Here is a 21358-nt window from a genome sequence, read left to right on the forward strand (position 1 = left end):
GAAGGCGGTGTCTCTGCTGCAGCGGACCCTGGGAAAGCGAGTTTGGCGCCGCTGCAGCCTTTTGAAGAGGAAGAGGGGAGACCCTCAACTACAGATCTTCAATGATTAAACGAATTCTCCTCTAAAGCTCCACCTTTCCTTTCTCCAGGCCACACTCTCATGTCCCCTTATCCTCGCTCGTGGGATCTTAAACAGCATAATTTGCTGCAGCCTGCCCAAGGTGTAGAGAAGAAAATACAAGCAATGTCAATATGTATTGACACGTTGGTTTGTGTTTTCTTTCAAAAATTTTTTTACATGATCTGTGATCTTCACAACTTTGCAACTCACTTGTAAGATGGAGAAAACGAAGACTCAGAATTTATATGTCATTTGCCAAGGACACCCAGCCTTGGTTTCCTATCTCACTCAGAATAGAAGTACACGTCTCTTCCTTGACCTTATAAGGCCCTGTAAGATGTAGGTGTATCCTCTTGCCCCACCAACCCCCGCCCTATCTTGTCATCTTGTTTTTCTTTTCCCCTCCCTTACTCTGCTTTAACTACACTGGCCCTCTGGCCTCCTTGCAGTCCCTTCAACAGGACAATCACGCTCTCATCAGCTAGCCACATACTCCCTCACGTGATATTTGCTCCAATGTCCCCTTATCAGAGACCTTCCCTAACCATATTTCTAAAATGGTGCTTCCCCTTAGTCTCTATCCCCTTGCCTTAATTTCTTCTTAGCATTTACCACCTGACATATATTTATTTGCTTTTCAGTCTTCTCTCACTTTACTAAATTCCATGAGACCAAGGTATGGTTTGTTTACTTATCCTCAGCACTCAGAACAAACCTGGTATTTGACAGTTAGGACTCAGTAAATATTTACTGGATATTTATTGGATGGATGGATGGCAGGGTTTGAACTCAGCTTAGGCTGATTCTAAAGCCTGGTGCACTTTCACTGCAACCAAGAACTATGGCGCCAGATCTACTGGCTACCAAGTCATCTCAGTTTTAGAATTGAGAGCTTGGATGGCTTGGAAAAAATGCTATGAGTCCTAGTCCTTTCCCCTGGGTGACATCGGAGACTCTAAGAGGCTAGAAAACAACACTGCAAAATGAAAAAGCAGCAGATCACAAAAAAGCCATCCTTAGGGTACCATGTACTGTTCATCTCCCTATCTGCTGAAATTTAGGGGTGATATAACGTGATCAAGAGCATGGATCCTGGAGCCAGCTGGACTGCATATAAACCCCAACTCCTCCACTCACCAGTGGTGTGACTCCTTGGCAAGGTGCATAACTTCCCTGTGCCTTAGCTTCCTCATCTATAAAATGGGTATCTCATAGGGTTTTGTGAAGATTAAACAGTTAATATAGTATAAAATGTTTACAACACAGTCAGTGCTATGTAAATGTTCATGATTCTGTTTTCCCTGGACACACACAAGACAAAAAGGAAGAGAAGGCCCCAGACCACTGTAGAATCAGTGGGCTGAGTAATCAAAAGACAGCCTAAGGCCATGTTGGGTAGACTAAAAAAGTATATCATGTGCCTACACATCCAGAGTTTGGGCAGTCATGGAAATTCAGCAGGGTACCATCAGCCTCAATGCCCAGGCTTTGTTGGGTAATGATACCAAACTAGAAGATAGGCAGAACAAAGTTAGCACATCCTTTGAGAAGATAGCAGAATCCAATTTGGCAATAAGCTCTAGATCAGTCGAAAGATCATCTTGACCTCTAACAAACATCATAACTACTTATCATAGAGTCACTTGTTCACCATATTTCATTGTCTTGATAGAATCCCTAGGTAAGTTATGACAATGATGCCAGTTGGTCCATAATAACTGCAATTCTGCCTCCAGTCTAAGCAGGCTCTATGGAGGGCAAATGCGGTAGAAGGTAACGGACGCTCGAGGGCAGTAGAATAGAAACTACAGAGAAAAATGAAAAGAAATGCCGCGAGGAATTAACATGTAAATAATAACATTGGATGTCCAATTCTAAATGCTCCTGCTTTGTTCCAGATCATGCTGCAACATATGCATGGACCAGCTCAGAATACACGAATCACGGATAGGTGGTGTGTTTGGGGGACAAAAAAGTCAAAGCAGAATAGGAAGAAAAGACATACAGTCACGAACAGCAGGCACAAGTGAAAACCAAGGTCCCATTTCATGTCCTGGGTGGTGTCTACACATCTGTCTGCACTTATGTCTACACGAAGAGTGATCTTGTAGTCAGTAGTATCCTGAATTTATTGAACAACTCAATAAGTGTATTAAGTAAAAAATAACTATTTTATACTCATTATCCTTTTAAATCTCCCCCAAATCCTATGAAGTAAGTATTATCTCCTTTTTATGATGAGAAAGTTGAGGTTTACAGAGATTTTTTTGTCCAAGGTCACATCCAGCAAGAGCAAGATCTGAGATTTGTTTATCTGACACCAAAGTATACACTGTATCAACCACTCTTTACCACCAAAAGATCAACAAGAATACGCCCTCCGTGGGATAATACGTCAGAGGACACTGTGCCGAGCTTCTTAGAGAAAAAGAGTTAAGATAAAACTAAGACATTGTATTTGTTTTTCTGATACAGAACTTGTAGATTAAGCCCTGAAGTTGTATGTTACTTTACTGATTTACATTTAATTACAATCCAGATCTAGAGAGACAGGCACCTCTTTGTGACAAATTCTACACTAACCAAAAGAGATCAGTGTGTGCAAATCTGAGAAAAAGACAGAGCCACAGCAATTGAAAAGCACACACAACGAAGAAGCTGTGTGTTTTATCAAAGAAGGTTTCAAAAAGGACATACACAAATTGATCTATATATGTGCATAATGTACACACATACACACAATTAACAAAGCAAAATAACAGGTCTGAGGGGGTCAAGTGCAGGGGTGAGTTTAGAGAGGGCAAGCTTAATAAGCCTAAAGGAGGTGAGTCAAAGTCTGAAGTAAAGTTCTAGGATGTCTAAGGAAAGATATTAACTAAATCCTTAAATGAAAAATCAGACATTAGAACTCAGAAAGAAAACAGGAATCCGCAGCGATTAAATTGAAGAATGTGTACCTCATGTTATGCAAATATATGAAAACAGAGATTCACATAATAGATAAACTGGTTATTACTCATGTCCCAGAAGATCCCATACAGTACAAAATAGCACAATAATACAATAAATAATAGTATTTTTTAAATAACAAGTTCCCTTATAATTGACTTTAATCCAATTGAAAAATTTAATTTATACACAACTTTTAAATGGCTGAATTTGAGAATGCAAATGCTAGGCTTAGTTGTAGTTTCCAAGGTGACTTGTTGAATAGACCCATGTTCGTAAGGGACAACACAGGAGATCTGCAAGTGAAGAGGAAAGACGGAGAAAGAAAAAGGAGGATGTGGAAACTGATGGAAGTTTAAAGTCGAAGATAAAATACAAGGTCATTAAAGAAACAAGGAGGAGAAATAAAGTATTAACAATATAGAAAAAAACAGGTGCTGAAGGAATTAATCTCAAGTCACACAGGGCATCTTTTCCAGCTCATTCCATTTTGCAGTGGTAGTAAATTCTGCCTCATTTAAGGCTTGGAGTTCGTATAATTAAACGAAAATTTAATCACAAACTAAAAATAAATATTCTAGCAAGACAAGCTTTAGCCCACAACTAAGAAAATAGAGCATTTTTAGAAGCAGAAAGATGCAGGATTACTCTGCACGAATTAGTATATAAATGACACAGCTGGTGGGGCATTTGTGCCAGGCCTGCTGAGACTGGAGTTCTCATAACAGACAGTAGAGGCCATGACAGATCAAATTCCTATAGAGGAGCCATCCATGGTCAAGGAAGCCAATTAACAACTCGGAAAAATGGCAAAATGGCTCATCTTCAGCTCTCCGGTCCCCAAACTATCTGGAATTGTTAGGTACTACCATTAGGAGGGAGCAGCTCAGTCCTGACTTCAAATATTTGTACCCCAAATTTGTGTTACTTTCCAAACCGAATGCTGAAGCTTCATTCAGCCCTTCACGGTAGTTTGCAGGACAGCCCCCATCTCTGCAGCAACCCTGCACAAAAGACTCCCTCAGAATACCTGGGGATACAAAACGTTTTCAGAACACTCCTTCATTAGGCATAAATTAGAAATGGCTAGTTCCATTATGCCAAGCCTTCTTCACTTGCCAGGCTTCCCCATGCTCCTCCAACTCACAGTGGTGAGACGATGCTCTACCCTCACAGCATGCCCAGTCCCTGATAGCGTCTGACTTCCAGGACTCGGCGTGTCTGCCCCCTCATGTGGACTTCACTTCCTCAGGTCTTTCGGGCTCTAGTTGCCTTGTATTTGTTGCACTGTAATCTCTTTCCAGACAATATGACCCTCTCCCTTTCCCCTCCCTTTAAATGGCTTCTTGAATAAATCATTTATGTGAGCAAACATTCTTATTGGGTCGTAATATTGCTCAATCTTATTACTTAATAGCCACATTTCATGTAGTGACTACTACTCAATCCTTAGAGTCCTGTAATGACCTCCCTCCTTTTATTTCCCAATAACTATCAACAATCTTTACACTATCTTTACTCTGCAGATTCTTTTTCGTTTTCTTTCGGTGAGGAAGATTGGCCCTGAGCTAACATATGTTGCCAATCTTCCTCTTTTTGCTTGAGGAAGATTGTCGCTGAGCTAACATCCATGCCAGTCTTCCTCTATTTTGTATGTGGGACGGCACCACAGCATGGCTTGAGGAGTAGTGTGTAGGTCTACGCCTGGATCTGAACCCACAAACCCTGGGCCACCAAAATGGAGTATGCCAACTTAATCACTATGCCACCGGGCTGGCCCCTGCAGATTCTTCTACATGGAACCTATTATATTCCAAGGGAACAGTACAGACAATACTAAGTCAAATAGGATGCTACTCCACTTCTCAGGAGGGCCTAAGATCTAACTATTCTCCTCATATACTCTCAGTCAAATGGAAACCTTAGACCATCTACTACATTTTAAATATCAATTATCACATTGTTAAGAAGGTAAAACCCAGCAGATTTTACTTCTAGGAATATATCTTAGAGATACATGCAAAAAACTTATGAAGATACATGCTCAAATGGACTTAACCTAAATAGCATCCATAGAGAATGGCCCTTTTTAAAAAAACAATGATGTAGAACTATAAATTCTAATATAGGAAGATGTTCAAGATATGTTAAATACAGAAAGCAAATTGCAGATCATTAGTATTACAAGAGCCCAGCTGTGTGTGTGCGTGAGCGAGAGAGAGAGAGATGGTGGGAGAAACTTTTTTGCAATGATTACCTCTACAGAGTGGGACCAGGAGGTAAACAGAAAAAGTTATACCTTTCTTTACTGTTTGAATTTATCACTTTGTGTATTACTTTCATAATGAAAAAGCTAGTTTAGGGCCATCCCCAACGGCCTAGTAGTTCAGTTCAGCATGCTCCACTTCGGCAGCCCAGGTTCAGTTCCCAGGCGCAGACCTACACTGCTCATCTGTCAGTGGCCATGCTGTGGCAGCAGCTCACATACAGAAAGAGGAAGATTGGCAACAGATGTTAGCTCAGGGCGAATCTTCCTCAGCAAAAGGAAGTTAGTTTAAAATCTTCATTTAATTGAAAGGATCAACAGTGAACAGATGCAATTTTTTAAAACAAGTTGAATAATCACAACGTTCTATCACTATACCAGTTCTTACCAATTACATAGCATTAGCACTATAAATACTTTTTGGAGCCAAAGAAAGCCTGAAAGATTTTCTGGTTAATTTAAGGATCTGTGATCACACATTTGTATAAACTAATTTCTATAAACTTGAAGACTACCCTAAAAAACACCCCTAACTCCAAGTGAAAATTAGTAAGTGTACATTTATGGTAAATATATTAATAGAATTCTATTTGTATCATTTGCAATAAACAAGAGTCACAGATTCAGATTTAGAAGGGACCTTAAAAGTCATCTAGTCCCACCCTCCTAGCCTAACAGACAGAATAGGAAAAAAAAAAAAAAAGCAGCAACCTACTGAGGAGAGAGCCCACTTCTCTGAAGCTAAGAACCAATCACAGGAACTTAACACAACTGGAAATGTCCCCCCAAAAGAGGACATCTCATAGTCATTCACTAAAAAATTATTTTGGCCTAATATGCCAAGTTTTAAACAAGTCATTTGACTTAATTTTCCAGTTTCAAACCAAAAGAAATCAGACCATGTTGCAGGTTGATTTTAATGAACAAAAATCTCTGTATAAAAACATTTAAACTTTATCAAATGCTTTAAAAACACACACACACAGATCCAAATCCAATACAGAATCTTTTTCACCGCAACATAATGTGTAAAGGGATTTCTGGATAAAACCTTACAAACGAAAACAGAAGACCCATAGTTTTACACACATACACACAGGCCCACAATCATTCTTTAAGAAAGAACAAAAATTCATGGTAAGAATGTGAATGGGATCGGAATGAATTTCTTGTAAAGCTTATATAAAAGAACACTACGTGAGTAAAAGAAGTTCCTATACCAAGAGAAGATGCAGAGAGGGGAAAGAGGAAGCAGGAGTCAGCCTAACTCATTAATAAAGTTTGAGGTGGAGATTCAAGAATAGTGAATTTGCAGGGGCCGGCCCCATAGCCGAGTGGTTGAGTTCAAGTGTTCCGCTTCAGGGCCCAGGGTTTTGCCAGTTCAAATCCTGGGCGTGGAGATGGCACCGCTCATCAAGCCACGCTGAGGCGGCATCCCACATGCCACAACTAGAAGGACCCACAACTAAAAATACACAACTACGTACTGGGGGGCTTTGGGAGAAAAAGGAAAAATTTAAAAATCTTAAAAAAAAGAATAGTGAATTTGGGGAGTTAGAGATAATCCCTAGTTTTCACCACCTCCAATCCTGTGAACCTGATAATGATGCGTTTGTAGGTCTTGATTTGCTCACCATTACTGAGATGTGGTCCGTCCCTTTCAGTGGTTGATGGTTCAGTTCTCACTCAGTGTTATTTCCTACTCACCAGGAGAGCCACAGTGAGAAACGATGGCAAGGGGGGCAGTAACAGGTGGCGGTTAAAAGCCAGGCTGCCTGGGTTTGGATTTCAGTGTTACTACCTGTGAGCTGTCTGTTAGTTAGCAAGCTACTTAGCCACCGTACGTCTCCATTCCTCATCTTCAATTAGGGATCATTATTACCTACTGCAGATAGGATTATTTAGAGGATTTAAACAAGATAATCCATTTAAAGAATTTATCACACTGCCTGATACAAGTAAATGTTCAATAAATAAATGTTAGCTAAAATTACTATTAGTCATAATAGTACAAGAGAACCAAAAGAAAAATTCTATTCTATCTCTGTATTTCTCCTCTTTGATGAGGTTTTCAGGGGGCAGTTGTGGCAAAAAGCCAGTATGTTTGATGCAAAAAAGACTGAGGATCTAGTCTGATGAATATAGATGTTCACTTTTATATTAGAAAAAAATTACATGGCTCCATATCACAAAATTTAACATCTTTCCATTAAACATCACACAATTCTCATCATCATTATGCCCTACACATACCCTAAATGATGTGTAGTTTCTGTTGCTATTCAACAACAGGGTCTAAAATGTTAACTAAGAAACTGCTGCAGAAATGCACGTCGGGCAGTAATCTACGTCTGCCAGAAGAGCCCAGGCCAACACAGACAGCTGGGATTCCGCCTCCGTGGCCTGGACCCCTCCACACGCAGTCAGGGGTCTGGTCCTGGCAAACCTTCAAATCTCCGTTCAAGACCCCCTTCAAGAGGGGGTTTCCGAGAGGCGAAGGAAGCAGCAGCAACGCAGGATGGAAAGCCCCACACCTACTTCAGTATGATATGATAGCTATCATTGGTTTCTGCTGTAAAAAAAAAAAGAGAATAATTTTTAGTCACATCTAAAATACAGTAGGAGGGAAAAAAATATGATACGGTTCTTTTGAGGAGGAAAAAAAAACAGAGAAGGACAAAGGGCAGTATACTTGTTAATTATCACAGAATACTTTTAATAAATATGCATTATGAAACAACATGCCTCAGTTTCTTCATCTGTCCACAGAAGGGGGAAGAGAACGGCTGAGTCATCACTTACACTGTCTGATAATCACTTGTATGTCAATAATAGTGTCACTTTACCTCAAATATGGTGGTTGATACTTTCACTCTCTCCTCAAAGAAGTATGAAAAAAGCGCTTAAACTCCTTAGAGAGAAGCGTTTGTCTTATTATTTTATTACCTTTCATTGTGTCCAGAATAAAACAGGCTTCTTCCTGAAAGTTCTGTATCATCTGAAAAAGCAAGAAAATTTGCTGATTATTAAACACTTTGATTTGCTGCATGTATGTTGACTATGTGGCTTTTTATTCTGTTAGATTTAAGTGAAAAATAATCCTTTGTTTTGTTATCTCCCCTGTTTAGTTTTTAAGTTTTAAAAGCTAAGCAGTCTAAAACAGTGATCTTAAAATGATAGTATGCATTTTCCTGGGTTAACTCCAAGACTTTCTAAGGGGTACACAGACACAGGTAGGCACACATGGGAGAAATAACTTCTAGGTCTTCAACTCCCATATGTATTCTTTCCTAAAACTGCCTGACAACCTCTCCAGTTTTCCTTTCCCACTTTCCCTCCTCAAACTCCTTTTTCCCATTTTATAAGATAAAGGCATGAGTTTCACCCTCCTGGAATGCTACCAAGATGCACTGGCCAGAGTATAAAGCCCCAGGATGCCAAAGTGTCACTCAAATGTGAACTCGAATGACTGGGTAACCGGCTCTTGTGTGAGTCACATGGGTTCCAATTCTTTCCTTTCGCCAGAATTGAAGAGTGACCTAATCACAAAATGTCAAATGACAGATGATTCAAAATAATGGTTTATAACATCACTATGTAATTTTTGGCACATAACTCAGAAGTTCAAAAGAAACCCAGTGATCCTGTTATCACAAAACTCCACCCATTCCTGTCTATTAAGTTACGTGAATAAGGTTCCATAACACTTATATCTGGGGGAAAAAAGCAGGATGGAATTGATGCTGAACTCTATTTCATTCTAGCAGTCAATAGGCAGTATTTATCAATAGATGAATTAATCGTGCACAGGGGTGAGGGTAGGGAACTGAAAAATCCCGTCCATCTCATTAATAGATGCACTTCTAATAAGGTTTTTTTTTTGGCAGGGAAAGATTCACCCTGAACTAACATCTGCTGCCAATCTTCCTCCTTTTTTTTTTTTTTCCTCCCCAAAGCCCCAGTGCATGGTTGTGTATCCTAGTTGTAAGTCCTTCTAGTTCTTCTATGTGAGCCACCGCCACGGCATGGCAATTGACAGACAAGTGGTATGGTTCTGCATCCGGGAAATGAACCCGGGCCTCTGAAGGGGAGAGAGTGCCCAACTTTAACCACTACACCATCAGAGCTGGCTCAAATATTAAGTTTTTTTCTTAATTTTTAATAGTTACTTAACAAAATGTAATACATTTATTTGTTGTTTTAATTGATTGTATAATTATAATAATTCTATTCAGAAGAAATAATTTTTTACTTTTTATTGAAACAAATTTTTTTGTTGAAACACATTTTGTTTCAAAGAAATATGCTAGGGTAATTAATAAAACATGTTTAAACATAAAAATAGGTTATGGTAAGATAAAATTCTATGGGGGAAATGAATGGAAATATGAGTTCAAGGAAACAAAGAAATGATAAAATTCTTTACATTCTTCATGTATTTTTTTAAACAGATGATGGTATTAAATCACTCTTCTATTTAGGTTACGTGTAACACAGTTAGAATAGCGAAGTACCCATTTCATTTTTAAATGTCATATGCCCAGAAACGTGGTTTGCAACTATTTAAACTTAAAAAATTTTAAGTCAACCTAATAATGTGCAAGTGGATACATGGTTTTTAAGAATTATTTTAGGAAGCAAGGAAACAAAAACATTTGAAAACCTCTGGTCTAGAAAATAGAGCACTCTGCCCCAGTAGAACTGCTCTTGCTCCTGTCACATGCCCTGACACATTCACTGTCGTCTGGTCATTCAGCTGTACTGAAAATCTACCTCATCACTAATGAGCACGTGGATTCCTGTTGGCCCCTGCTTGTAGATCTGGCTGATCTGGCGAGGGGAAATGCTGAAAAGCTGAGCAATTTTTTCTGTCAGTTCCACAGCTGTCAGTTCTTCGAGATAGATGGCATGGTACACTGCAAAAGGGAGAGAGCAACGGCGTCAGTACAAAGTTTCTCTGCTCTTAAAGGTAATCTGATCACTAGGAATGCTCACATTTCTCGACTCAGTTAGACTGCCTGAGTTCAAATCCTGGCTCAGCCACTTACTAGCTGTGTGACCTGGGGCTAGTTATTTAACATCCCTAAGCCTCATTTTCCTCATCTAAATGTTAGCAATGACAATAACATCTGCAAAGAGGAGATACTTGTTGTAAAAATTAAAGGATACAGGGCCAGGCCCAGGGACCTAGTGGTTAAGTTCAGCATGCTTGGCTTTGGCAGCCCCGGTTAGGTTCCCAGGCACAGACCTACACCACTTGTCTGTCAGTGGCCATGCTGTGGCGGCTGCTCACATACAAAAAGAGGAAGATTGGCAGCAGATGTTAGCTCAGGGCCAATCTTCCTCAGGGAAAAAAAAAAGTGAAAGCACACAAAAGTGCTGAACCTCGGGCCTGGCATGTATTAGGAACTCAATAAACACTAGCAATTGCCATTATTTCTAGCAAATGCTGAATCTGCTGTTTGATAAATTCCCATCACACATGCTCCTAAGTCATCTCTTCACCTTTCTCCACATCTGTCCTGGCCAGTCCAGAAAGACCTACCGAAGAAAGAACCATTTGAGTCTCCATCCTCATGCTTCTGCTGCTGTTGCTGCTGCTGTTGCTGCTGCTCCCTCAACTGCAAGGATTCCTGACAAACATAAATGGTTAGCCTTGGGCGCACCATCCTAAGGAGGAAAAAAAAGAGTGTTAGCTTTACGTTTTTCATGTAAGCAAATTTTAAGGGAGAACTGGTGAGTCTACATTAATACTATGGAGCAGGGGGCCAGCCCCGTAGCCAAGTGGTTAAGCTGACGCACTCCGCTACAGTGGCCCAGGGTTTTACTGGTTCAGATCCTGGGCGCAGACCTAGCGCTGCTCAAGCCATGCTGACATGGCATCCCACATAGCAGAACTAGAAGGACCTACAACTAGAATATACAACTATGTACTGGGGGGCTTTGGGGAGAAGAAAAAAAAGAGGAAGATTGGCAACAGATGTTAGCTCAAGGCCAATCTTAAAAAAAAAAAATTGTATAATGAATGAAATTACTGTATTAAAAAAAAATTCTATAGAGCAGGAGTTGAAAACTGGCAGCCCATGGGCCAGTCAGCTCATTTGCTATGTTTTATTAGCTCCCCATTGGTGTGTGTGTGTTTTCCTAAACTGAATTAGTTCCAACAGAAGGTATCAGATAAACCTCTGAATTTTTGGCTTTTCTTGAAAAATCAGACCTGGCAATCCAAGGCCTTTATTTTTACAAGAAAACAGTCAGCTGTTCTCCTCATATGGTGCATGCATTCCTCAGTACACCCCGGATCTGTCATTCATTGACATGTGTCCTCTGTAGTCATTTGAGTCTGTGACCTTTGATGTAAAGGTTAGAAATGTTCACAATATGTGAGCCACTGTTTTATGGGTCAGGTTTAAGATACACCTTTTACTGAAAAGCACCAATATGGTAAACCAGAGAATCTTCTTGCCCTCATTACCTTTTCCTAAGCAGCCTGAGCCTTTTTTCTGTACTGACTTCTTAGACAACGGTGTTCAATTACCTCTTCATCAGATCATCTTATTCCTTCCTATTTCTAAATGCTCTTCAGATCATACATGAAAAAATGAAAGATCCATTTTATTTCCCCAAGCCATCAACTCCTGAATTTCACCTCTTTATTTAAAATTTTCCAAGATTACAGCCAACCAGTAGATACAGTATCTCTTGTCATGCACCCAAACACAAATACTTCACTATCTGTTCCACTATTTAGTCACTGACGTGGTTCTGAGGTATTAACCTAACCTGTATGTTTTGTTCCAGTAACATTACTACTACCTATCTGAAATTGTAAATCCCAAATAGGGACTACAAATTACTCTGTATGACAAGCAATATTTGTAAGCAGACACTTAAGTAATTCCTATCCAAACTTGAGAATGACCTCTTCTCCAGTTAAACTCACTCAGGGACTTTGTACCTGTTGTTCCTTCTGCCTAGAATGCTCTTCCTTCACATGACCCCATAGCTTCCATCCTTCTCATAACTCAGTTTAAATATCCCCTCCTCAGAGAGGTCTTTCCTGACCATATTCTGGGTACTCTATAGGCCACAACCTTGTTTTTATTTATTTGTTTGTTTTGTTTTCCTTCAAAGTACTTATCACTATCCAAAACACTTATTGTTTATACCTTTACCTCTCTCCCCATTAGAAAGTAAACTCCATGACAATAGATACCTTGTCCGTTTTGCTCACCAATGTATCCCAAGAGCCTGCAACAGTACCTAGCTCATAATAGAGACAATGAATATTTACTGAAAGGAAAAACTACCTGGAAATGGAAAATGGGATATCATGGAGAATTCCTTGGATCAAGTGTAGGAAAAGATATTTTTCATCTTTGTTTATTTGGTGCACAGCTGGCATTCAAAAAGAATGTTTTGACAAGATGTACTGAGCTGTGCAAAGAGCACTGTGAAGAGTCTCTGAATCCAAATCCATTTGAAACCCAACCTCACTGATATTTTAACACTAATTACATACCGGCCTTTCAATGCATTAAAAAGTCTGATTCCATCGGCAGGGCCACAGATTTGGATCACATCATCTCTAGTTAGTTTCAGTAAATCTGCCCCTGGAGTAAATATAAGAAAATGAGTGATAAAGGCAAAGATTCTCTTTGTTAGTGACTATTAAAACGGGCTCTATTACAAGGACAACTCATTACTAGTATGTTACAGTCCATAATCTTTTGCATGGTGTATAAGCTCTCCACGACCTGGCCCCTACTTCGTCTCTGACCTCAACTCCCACCCAATTAACTTCTCCACATGTACTGTCATCATACTGATGATGTCTAATGAGCAAGTTGTTCCCGCCTGAAATATCCTTCCACTGTCTGACCAAAAGACTCCTCCTCATCCTCCAAGACATACCTCATGCATCATGCATGTTCCCTAACCCCAGACCGTCCCACAAACGCCTCACTTTCTACACACTTCTCTACTGCATCACAACTAATTGTTTCCCTTTTTTCAGGGTTTTATTTTGATTTGATTTGGTTTATTTTTTGATACTAGATGATGAATGATCAGAAAGTATCCCTTATCCATTTGTGTATTCTACCACAACTGGTACACAGAAGGTGCTAAATAAAAGTAGAAGATGGAAATAAAATACAAACAGTGATATCAAGGGGAAAATTTCCAACTACCTGCGTATGCCCCTTGATAAAATACTGTATGGGATATACATTTTAAAAAGTATTGCATATAATAAGTATTTTAAAATTAAAGTGAGTTTTAACTAAGAAGTCTTTCTTTTTAAGTATTTCACAGCACAGATGCAGTAGCTAGTGAGAAAGTCTAAAGGGCTCTATGAAATTCATTTAATCAGAAAAATGCACTAAGATCTCTCACACACACGCACAAAACCTCACAGAGATGCCAGGAGGCCCTAGAATATAAAGGAATGTTTTGTGCTTGGGAAAACAAAAGGACAAGCAAATTTAACCTGAGAAGTTTGTAAAAAGCCTTGTGAATGTAGAAAAACGGTTTCGATGCAACCACTGCTGAGCTTCCTGAGGTGTGGTTGTTGGTAAGAGGTTCTGAAAGAGAGAAAGCATTTTTTTGGTAACTAAATAGACCCATCTGCTACATCATTAGGTAACACACAGCCAAACACACCCACACGCAGCAGACCTCCTTTGCTTGGAAGTTGTTTATATCACATCAGTCTTCTTTCTCTAACCATACAAGATGCCCGTGGAATTCCATCCTTATCGTCCCCACTAGACTGTAAGCTCCTTAAATGCAAGGGTCCGGCATTACTGGTTTCCTATCTCCAGTCCCTAGTACAGTATCTGGTTCATTATAAAATTCAATAAATACTTGTTTAATGAATGCATGAATACTCCCTAAAAGTTGATACAGTCATCCAAGTATTATTAGACTTTGCAAATAACTGACATTTAACTTCAGACTTACATCTGTGACTGGAGGGGGCGGCTCTGGCTGGTGATTTGGTGACCCATTTCTAAAGAAACATTTAAAATGCAAGGGTGAGTACATGACATATACTAGGGTTCATCATCTCATTCTTCATCCTCATGACTCTTATGCTAGAGTTAAAAGAATCTGTGCTCTCTCTCAAAACATGCTTACTCTTAGACCCAATACTTCTATTATCTGTTAATTGAACCTAAAGACTTTAAAGGGGGTGGGGGGGGACGGACTATGTCATTTGCAACATTTCCCCCTGCTCCGAGATAGCTGGTTTTATTTTGCATAGGCCCTTATTATATCGAATTTAAAGCTATTTGAGGGGAAAAATTTGGTTCTCAGATATTAGGTTCAGTGACTCTGAAAATCAGACACTTAGGGGTGTTTATTTGCTTGCCTATGCAACATTTTTTATTATTAGAGAAATTGAAAACAAAATCATTTTAATAAGTTGGAATTGATCAGATATATTATGGTGTAAAGAACATTTAACATAAGAAATTTATTAGAATGTAAACTAAAAATATCAGAATATAAAAGTAATCAATGTATTACTACTATATTAAATATATAAATATACATACAAACTTATACAGGAAAAAATATTAGAAGAAAATTATGCAATGCAATGTGATCACACACTTTTATAATGAAAAACACAATTATTTTTAAAGCAGCTTCAGAAATTAGCGCTGTCTAATTTGTGATCCAAAGGCCGTCTCCACATGCCTGGTTTTTCCTTCTACTTCCTTTTGCTCTATAGATTGTCCCTCTTCCCCAACGCTTACTGTTTTTATGGGAGAAAAATTTGAACCTAATAATGAAGTAATGACAAAGAGAAGAGAAAAAATTTAAAACCACAACTCTTAAATCCTGTATCTTATTTAAAATTGCCTATAAGTAGACTGCATAATCCCATATGAATGGTAAGTGATTTTTCTTCAAAAAAGATCTTTTTCTTCTTCTATTTCTTTTTTTGACTTAGCTGCAGAATTCAACTTCAGTATTCAAATGCAGTAATTAACTTATCTTGGGGCCTAGTTATCCATTCCTTCTACAACTTCTACCTATTTCTATTCTTAATAGTTACATTTTGAATATTTAAGCTACCTTAATTAAGTACTTTTAGAAGTAGGCTGAACATGAGCCTACATAAATTCAAAAACAAACATTACAACCAAACAATGTACTCACACATTTAGTAGCTTAACTATTTCAAATTTCAATATGGCCTATTTAGAATACGTGTTAAATGCTACAGCTATAAGACAACTTATTTTAATTTGAGTAGGCATCTGTACCAACTTTCAATTATCTCTGATGGTAAAAACCAATAACGTAGGATTAAATGCATCCCATAGATAATTCCAAAACTTCATTTTAGCTATCACCTTCAACGTTCTTTCCCCAATTATCAAAGATTCATAATAATTAGGTGTTAGGATCATTCTTTTTTTTTTTTTTTTGAGAAGATTAGCCCTGAGCTAACTACTGCCAGTCCTAGGATCAGTCTTAATAAGTAACAAAACAGATTTTAGTGTTTGTACAACTATGTTTCAATTCCCAATGACCATTCTCTGGTGAAAGTACAATCAGGAAGTGAAATAACCACAAGATGAGTAGTAATAGGGAGAAGTGAAAAGCCTAGAAAAATCAGACCTTTAATCATTAAAAACTGATCATAAAAGCTATTTTCTAATGGGAGGGAAAAAGAAGAAGAGGAGAAAGGGCTATATAAAACTCTTTCAGTTCTTTTGAAGAGAATCCAAACCTCAGTTAACATATAAATCCATCAAAGACTGACCAAATAGAAGTACTGTTGATTTGGAAAGATCTTGTTTATGGAACAATAACAAAAGAACACATATTTAGGACAACACAAGCCAATTTCATTTTCCAGACTTACCCTTCCCCAAGAGAAAAACTGCTATGGGAACTGTTGAAGCCAGGTGATGGGGAGTTATTGACATATGTGATCTCGGGCCACGGAGAACACTAAAAACAAAGGACAACTTAGATAACTCAAAAGTGCATTTGACCCTAGCGTGCCACCAAAACATTGTTATTGAATAGCACATCTTAATTAGTAAATCTTAATTCTTCAGAGGCCCCCACAGGTAACAGAGAATATACTCAAGACAAGTAAGTTCTGACCAGGCTAGAAGTGATGGTTTTATTTTTTTTTTCAATTGAGATATAATTGACATTTAACATTGTATGTAACATTATGTGTACAACATAATGATCTGATATATGTACACATTGCAAAATGACTGGATTTTTCATTTAAAAGTAAAAAGCACTCACTGAAATTGTCACCAAAAGAAATCCTTTTACCTCTGTGAGTATAGTTGTCTCATAGGAAGGTTGATATTTCTCCTTTTCATGAGGTGTTCGCTTCTCCATTTTCTCCCTATCTGTTTTTTGCTTTCTGTCTGCACCTTTGGGCTGAAATTAGAAATACTTTGTTTTAAACTCAAGTACTGACCCTTTCACCCAACGATATTACTTATGAAAACATAAAGAGTCACTGGGGCCAGCCCAGTGGCACAGCGGTTAAGTGCACACGTTCCGCTTCGGCGGCCCGGGGTTCACTGGTTTGGATCCCGGTGCGGACATGGTACCACTTGGGCCGTGGCAGGCATCCCACATATAAAGTAGAGGAAGACAGGCATGGATGTTAGCTCAAGGCCAGTCTTCCTCAGAAAAAAAGAGGAGGATGGGCAGCAGCTAGCTTAGGGCTAATCTTCCTCAAAAAAAACCTTAAAAGAGTCACATGTGAAGCAAAGATGTATGTATAATGATAAAAAGACAAGAGCATCATTGCATCTAAGTCTGAAAATAGGAAATTTAAATGTTTGATGGAGTTGAAAAAGAATAAGATCTATAGCTACTGAAAAGATCTCTAAAGCTCATAGTTAATTGAAAAAAGCAAGCCTCAAAACAATTCATGAATAATTCCTATTTATGTTTCAAAGAAAAGAAAATATGTTTCTCCCCCTACGAACAAGTATATACAAAAGCACAGAAGGGGACGAGTAAATCATGGCGGTGGTTACCTCTGGGGAGAGGCTGGGGATTTGGGTATGAGTGGTAGGTAATGGGGGCTTCAGTGTGGCGCTCTGACTACTGCTGGATTCATGAATCTTTTGCAATGAGAACACATTTAACCATGTGATAAAAATAAAGACCAAAATAAGGAATGAAGATCAAGTACGAATGTAACCAAAAATGTCAACTTCTCATAATTTTGGTGAGCTTTTACAAGAACTTATAACTTCAACAGGTTTTAAGAACTTTCAATGAAAATCTATGCTTTTGCTTCTAACTCCCTTTTTCAAGTTCCCCTTCTCCCATGCCCATCCCTGTTTAAATTTCTTCACCTGGCAGCTCAGTAATTATTTCAATGACTCTACTTAGATTGAGTTTTCATAGTTTTTGAAAAAAGACAAGTTGACTTTCTGACTTGGTGAATAATGTTAAAATTGAAAGAAGAGGGAAAAAGTTCCAAGGACCAGCACGATGCCCAGGAATACCTTGAAGACTTTGATCTGGCAGCTGGCAGAGTGTAAGTGCTCAGTATATTCCCCGTTCTCGTTCTCCTTGAAGGTATCAATTTGTACTCGGAATGGCACTCCCTTTTCTCCGCCATGTTTCCTCATAGTGAACTCTGTGCTGATACAGTGCACCTGAAAAGAGCACAGCATCCAGGTTTCAGCACTGCTAGATGGCCAACCAGGCAGCAGCATTTTCGAGCAACTACTAACAGCCAAACCTTTAAAAAGCATTAAGAACACCGACGAAAAAACTTTTACTCTCTTTTTGATCTTGAACAATTTACACTCTAATGGAGGAAATGAGGAAAACTTAAATGATTTACAAATGTAAACAAAGTAAATGTATAGATCTAATGCTAACAAAAGCTACTGTGAGGAACTAAATTCATTTACTGCTTCAGAGAATATAGAGTTAACATAAAAAGAGAAATGATTTCTGTCTTCTGGCTTTTAAGGTAGATTTTAGAAAGCGGAAGTACCATCCATGCTGGAAAAATAGTAAATAGCAAAGTTCACAGACACTGGGGGGAAAAAGGGTTTGCTCAGCTACTGCATAAAGTCTAAGACCTTGGTGACTCAACGGCGGAACCTTGATCAACTACACACTAGTTTAGGTATGTTATTAACTTCTAAGCCTCAAGGACTATTCCTACTCCACAAGATTATTGTTGAAAGTCTTAAGTAAAATCACATATACATTATACAAAGCATGTATAAAATCATGTTTACTTAACACAGTGACTATCTCATGGGAAGTACTCAACAAACTATTAGTTACCATTATGACAAACAGGAATTTTCAAGGAATCTACCCAAAGAAAACAATCAGATATGCAAACCAAAATTTAAGGATAAAGATGATCAAAATAACTTTATGGATAATAGTGAAAAATTAGGACAATCTAAATGCTAAATAATTGTCAGGCAAATTACAGCACATTCAAAGAAATTAAAAATATTCAAAATATTGTGCAGCCACGAGCAAGCATTTTTGAGAGAAACAATAAATTGGAGAAATTAGACGAGCAATTCAGAAACTCCTCATTGCTCTCAGACACACGCTAAGGAGTCTGCACTTGATAGTCAGGCCAGAACCCTCTAAAGATTTCAAATTCAACATATTTTATCCTTTAAGAAATAAATTGGTAGTAAGAGATGCTCTTCATAACTGGACCCCCATCTGCAAGGCCTTACCTGAATAAACACAGATGTCCTCTTTGCAGGGTCCCACAGGAACTCCACTGTATTTAGTTGGGTTGGATTAGCCCTAGGATCGATTATACCCACAGACATTGGGATATCTGAGAAACAAATTGTAATCAATGAACAGTTCTGAGTGTTCCTGGGTTCAAACGAGAAAGCACTGATTCTTATTGTTGGTCCCTAGTTACCACGATTTTTGTGTATCATACCGTAAACCTCTTTTTGCCAATAAAAAGTGTTTGTTTAGAGCAAAAATTGACCTAGGTACTTTCCTTTTGAGTTTTCTTTTTTCCACTTAAAAAAATTTTTTAAATAAGACAATTTAAAAGCAGTTTCTGTTTTAATTTGCCAAACTTCTACTTAAAGATAGATCTAGTCTACACTTAGTCTAGCTCTAGCGTCATGAAAATTGTAATTTGTAATCTGCTTCACTAACAGTTTTAAGATGAATGTTACTGCTGGATGTACACTAAGAGCATGCTATAGAAGGATAAAGCAGAGTGTCCAAATAAAGGCAAAAAGCATTGGATCACAATAGAAGTGGGAAAAATTTAACATAAAGATTGATGCTGATTTATGAAGTTATCAAATAATCCCATAACAGAGTGATAAATCTTACACTCAAGAGGGAAGAAACAATGAATGGGCTTTAGTAGAACTTGGCTTTCTATTCCACAAGTCATATACTCAAATATCATTCTCTGACTTCTATTAATATTCAAACTGGGGAGGTAAGGCCAGGCTGATATTTATTACCATAACTGTGCTATAACTATACCACTATTTTAGTATCAATCATTCAAACAAGAAAGCATTAAGTGGGTCCCACTCCACAGTGTTAGCTGTTTGGGTTCATCTTAAAGTCACTTTATCAAAAGGATGTCAGAATAACTGTATGAGAACCAGTGTTTTCTCAAGTAAAACTAGTAGTACTTAGATTTGTTTAACAACTCTGTTTACCAACAGCAGATAATAACCAATAAGAGATCAAAGACTCTCTGATGAGATGAGATGCAAAGATTAAAATTACCTTCATGAAGAGAGACTGCAAGTGTGTTTGTAAGGGCCTTCCCTTATGCCCTACGATTTAAGAAAAACAAATCCTATTCTGTGTACCAAAGTAGTAGGGAAAAATCTGAACCGCAAAGCAAGAGACACAGATTCTAATCCCACCATCTCTCACTTTGGGTAAAACAAACCAATAATCTGGCTCTCAGGTATTAGTAAAATAAAAGAATTTGCAGCATTTGGGGAAAAAACCTGGCCCCTTTTACATACTACTCAAAACAAAATATCAGATCCTGACTAGCTAAAACAACCTAGAAAATAACAAAGTTGGAGGTCTCATACTTTCTGATATCAAAATTTACTACAAAGTTACAGTTATCAAAACTGCAGTTAAAGATGGACTTAAAGACAAATGTATGAATAGACAGAATAGAGAACTCAGAAATAAACCCTCATATATATGATCAAATAATTTTCGACAAGGGTGCCAAGAGCATTCAATGGGGAAAGAACAGTCTTTTCAACAAATGGTGTTGGGAAAACTGGATGTCCACAAGTAAGGAATGAAGCTGGACCCTTACTTTACACCATAGACAAAAATTAACTCAAAAATGGATCAAAGACCTAAACGTAAGACCTAAAGAAAATATACCAAGAAAAGCTTCATGACATTGGATTTTGCAATGATTTCTTAGACATGACATCAAAAGCACAAGGAATAAAAAAAAAAATGAACTGGACTACATCAAAATTTAAAACTTTTGTGCATCGAAAGACACTACCAACACTATCAAAAAGACAACCCACACAAAATGGGAGATAATATTACAAATCATATATCTGATATGGGGTTAATATCTAGAATCTATAAAGAACTCTTACAACTCAACAACAACAAAAAACAAACAGATTCAAAACTGGGCAAAGGACTTGAATACACCTTTCTCCAAAGAAGATATACAAATGGCCAATAAGCAATGAGAAGAGGCCCAACATCACTAATCATCAGAGGCATGTAAATCAAAACCACAGTGAGATACCACTTCACATCCATTAGGATGGCTACTAGCAAAAAAAAAAAAAAAAGAAAAGAAGCGTTGGCAAGGAGGCCGAGTAATTGGAACCCTTGTGCACTTCTGATGGAAATGTAAAATGTACAGCCACTGTGGAAAACAGTAAGGTGCTTCCTCAAAAAATTAAAAATAGAATTACCATATGATCTAGCAATTGCACTCCTGGGTATACACCCAAAAGAACTGAAAATAGACTCAAATAA

The 21358-nt window shown here is 38.1% G+C and overlaps 1 protein-coding gene across 10 annotated transcripts in view; it reads right to left on the minus strand.

Annotated features, from left to right (window-relative positions):
- Positions 1-6238: 6238 nt before the first annotated feature.
- The window catches only part of TFCP2 (transcription factor CP2), a 49091-nt gene continuing 33971 nt past the window's right edge, over positions 6239-21358 (minus strand). For 3 of the 10 annotated variants that reach the window (XM_001504297.5, XM_070271431.1, XM_014740851.3), the window contains 11 exons: positions 19066-19172; positions 17851-18003; positions 16652-16762; positions 16221-16309; positions 14300-14348; positions 13827-13920; positions 12858-12948; positions 10881-11005; positions 10109-10251; positions 8282-8333; positions 6239-7907 (listed from right to left, as the gene is read on the minus strand). In XM_001504297.5, the coding sequence (XP_001504347.1) occupies positions 7870-7907; positions 8282-8333; positions 10109-10251; positions 10881-11005; positions 12858-12948; positions 13827-13920; positions 14300-14348; positions 16221-16309; positions 16652-16762; positions 17851-18003; positions 19066-19172 (1052 nt within the window). In that variant the 3' untranslated portion in view covers positions 6239-7869. Of the gene's footprint in view, positions 7908-8281; positions 8875-10108; positions 10252-10880; positions 11006-12857; positions 12949-13826; positions 13921-14299; positions 14349-16220; positions 16310-16651; positions 16763-17850; positions 18004-19065; positions 19173-21358 lie in introns of all 10 variants that reach the window. The other 7 variants (XM_005611192.4, XM_070271432.1, XM_014740852.3 and 4 more) reach the window with 3 other exon arrangements.

The sequence above is a fragment of the Equus caballus genome, chromosome 6, assembly GCF_041296265.1.
Source record: "Equus caballus isolate H_3958 breed thoroughbred chromosome 6, TB-T2T, whole genome shotgun sequence".
NCBI classification, from domain to species: domain Eukaryota; kingdom Metazoa; phylum Chordata; class Mammalia; order Perissodactyla; family Equidae; genus Equus; species Equus caballus.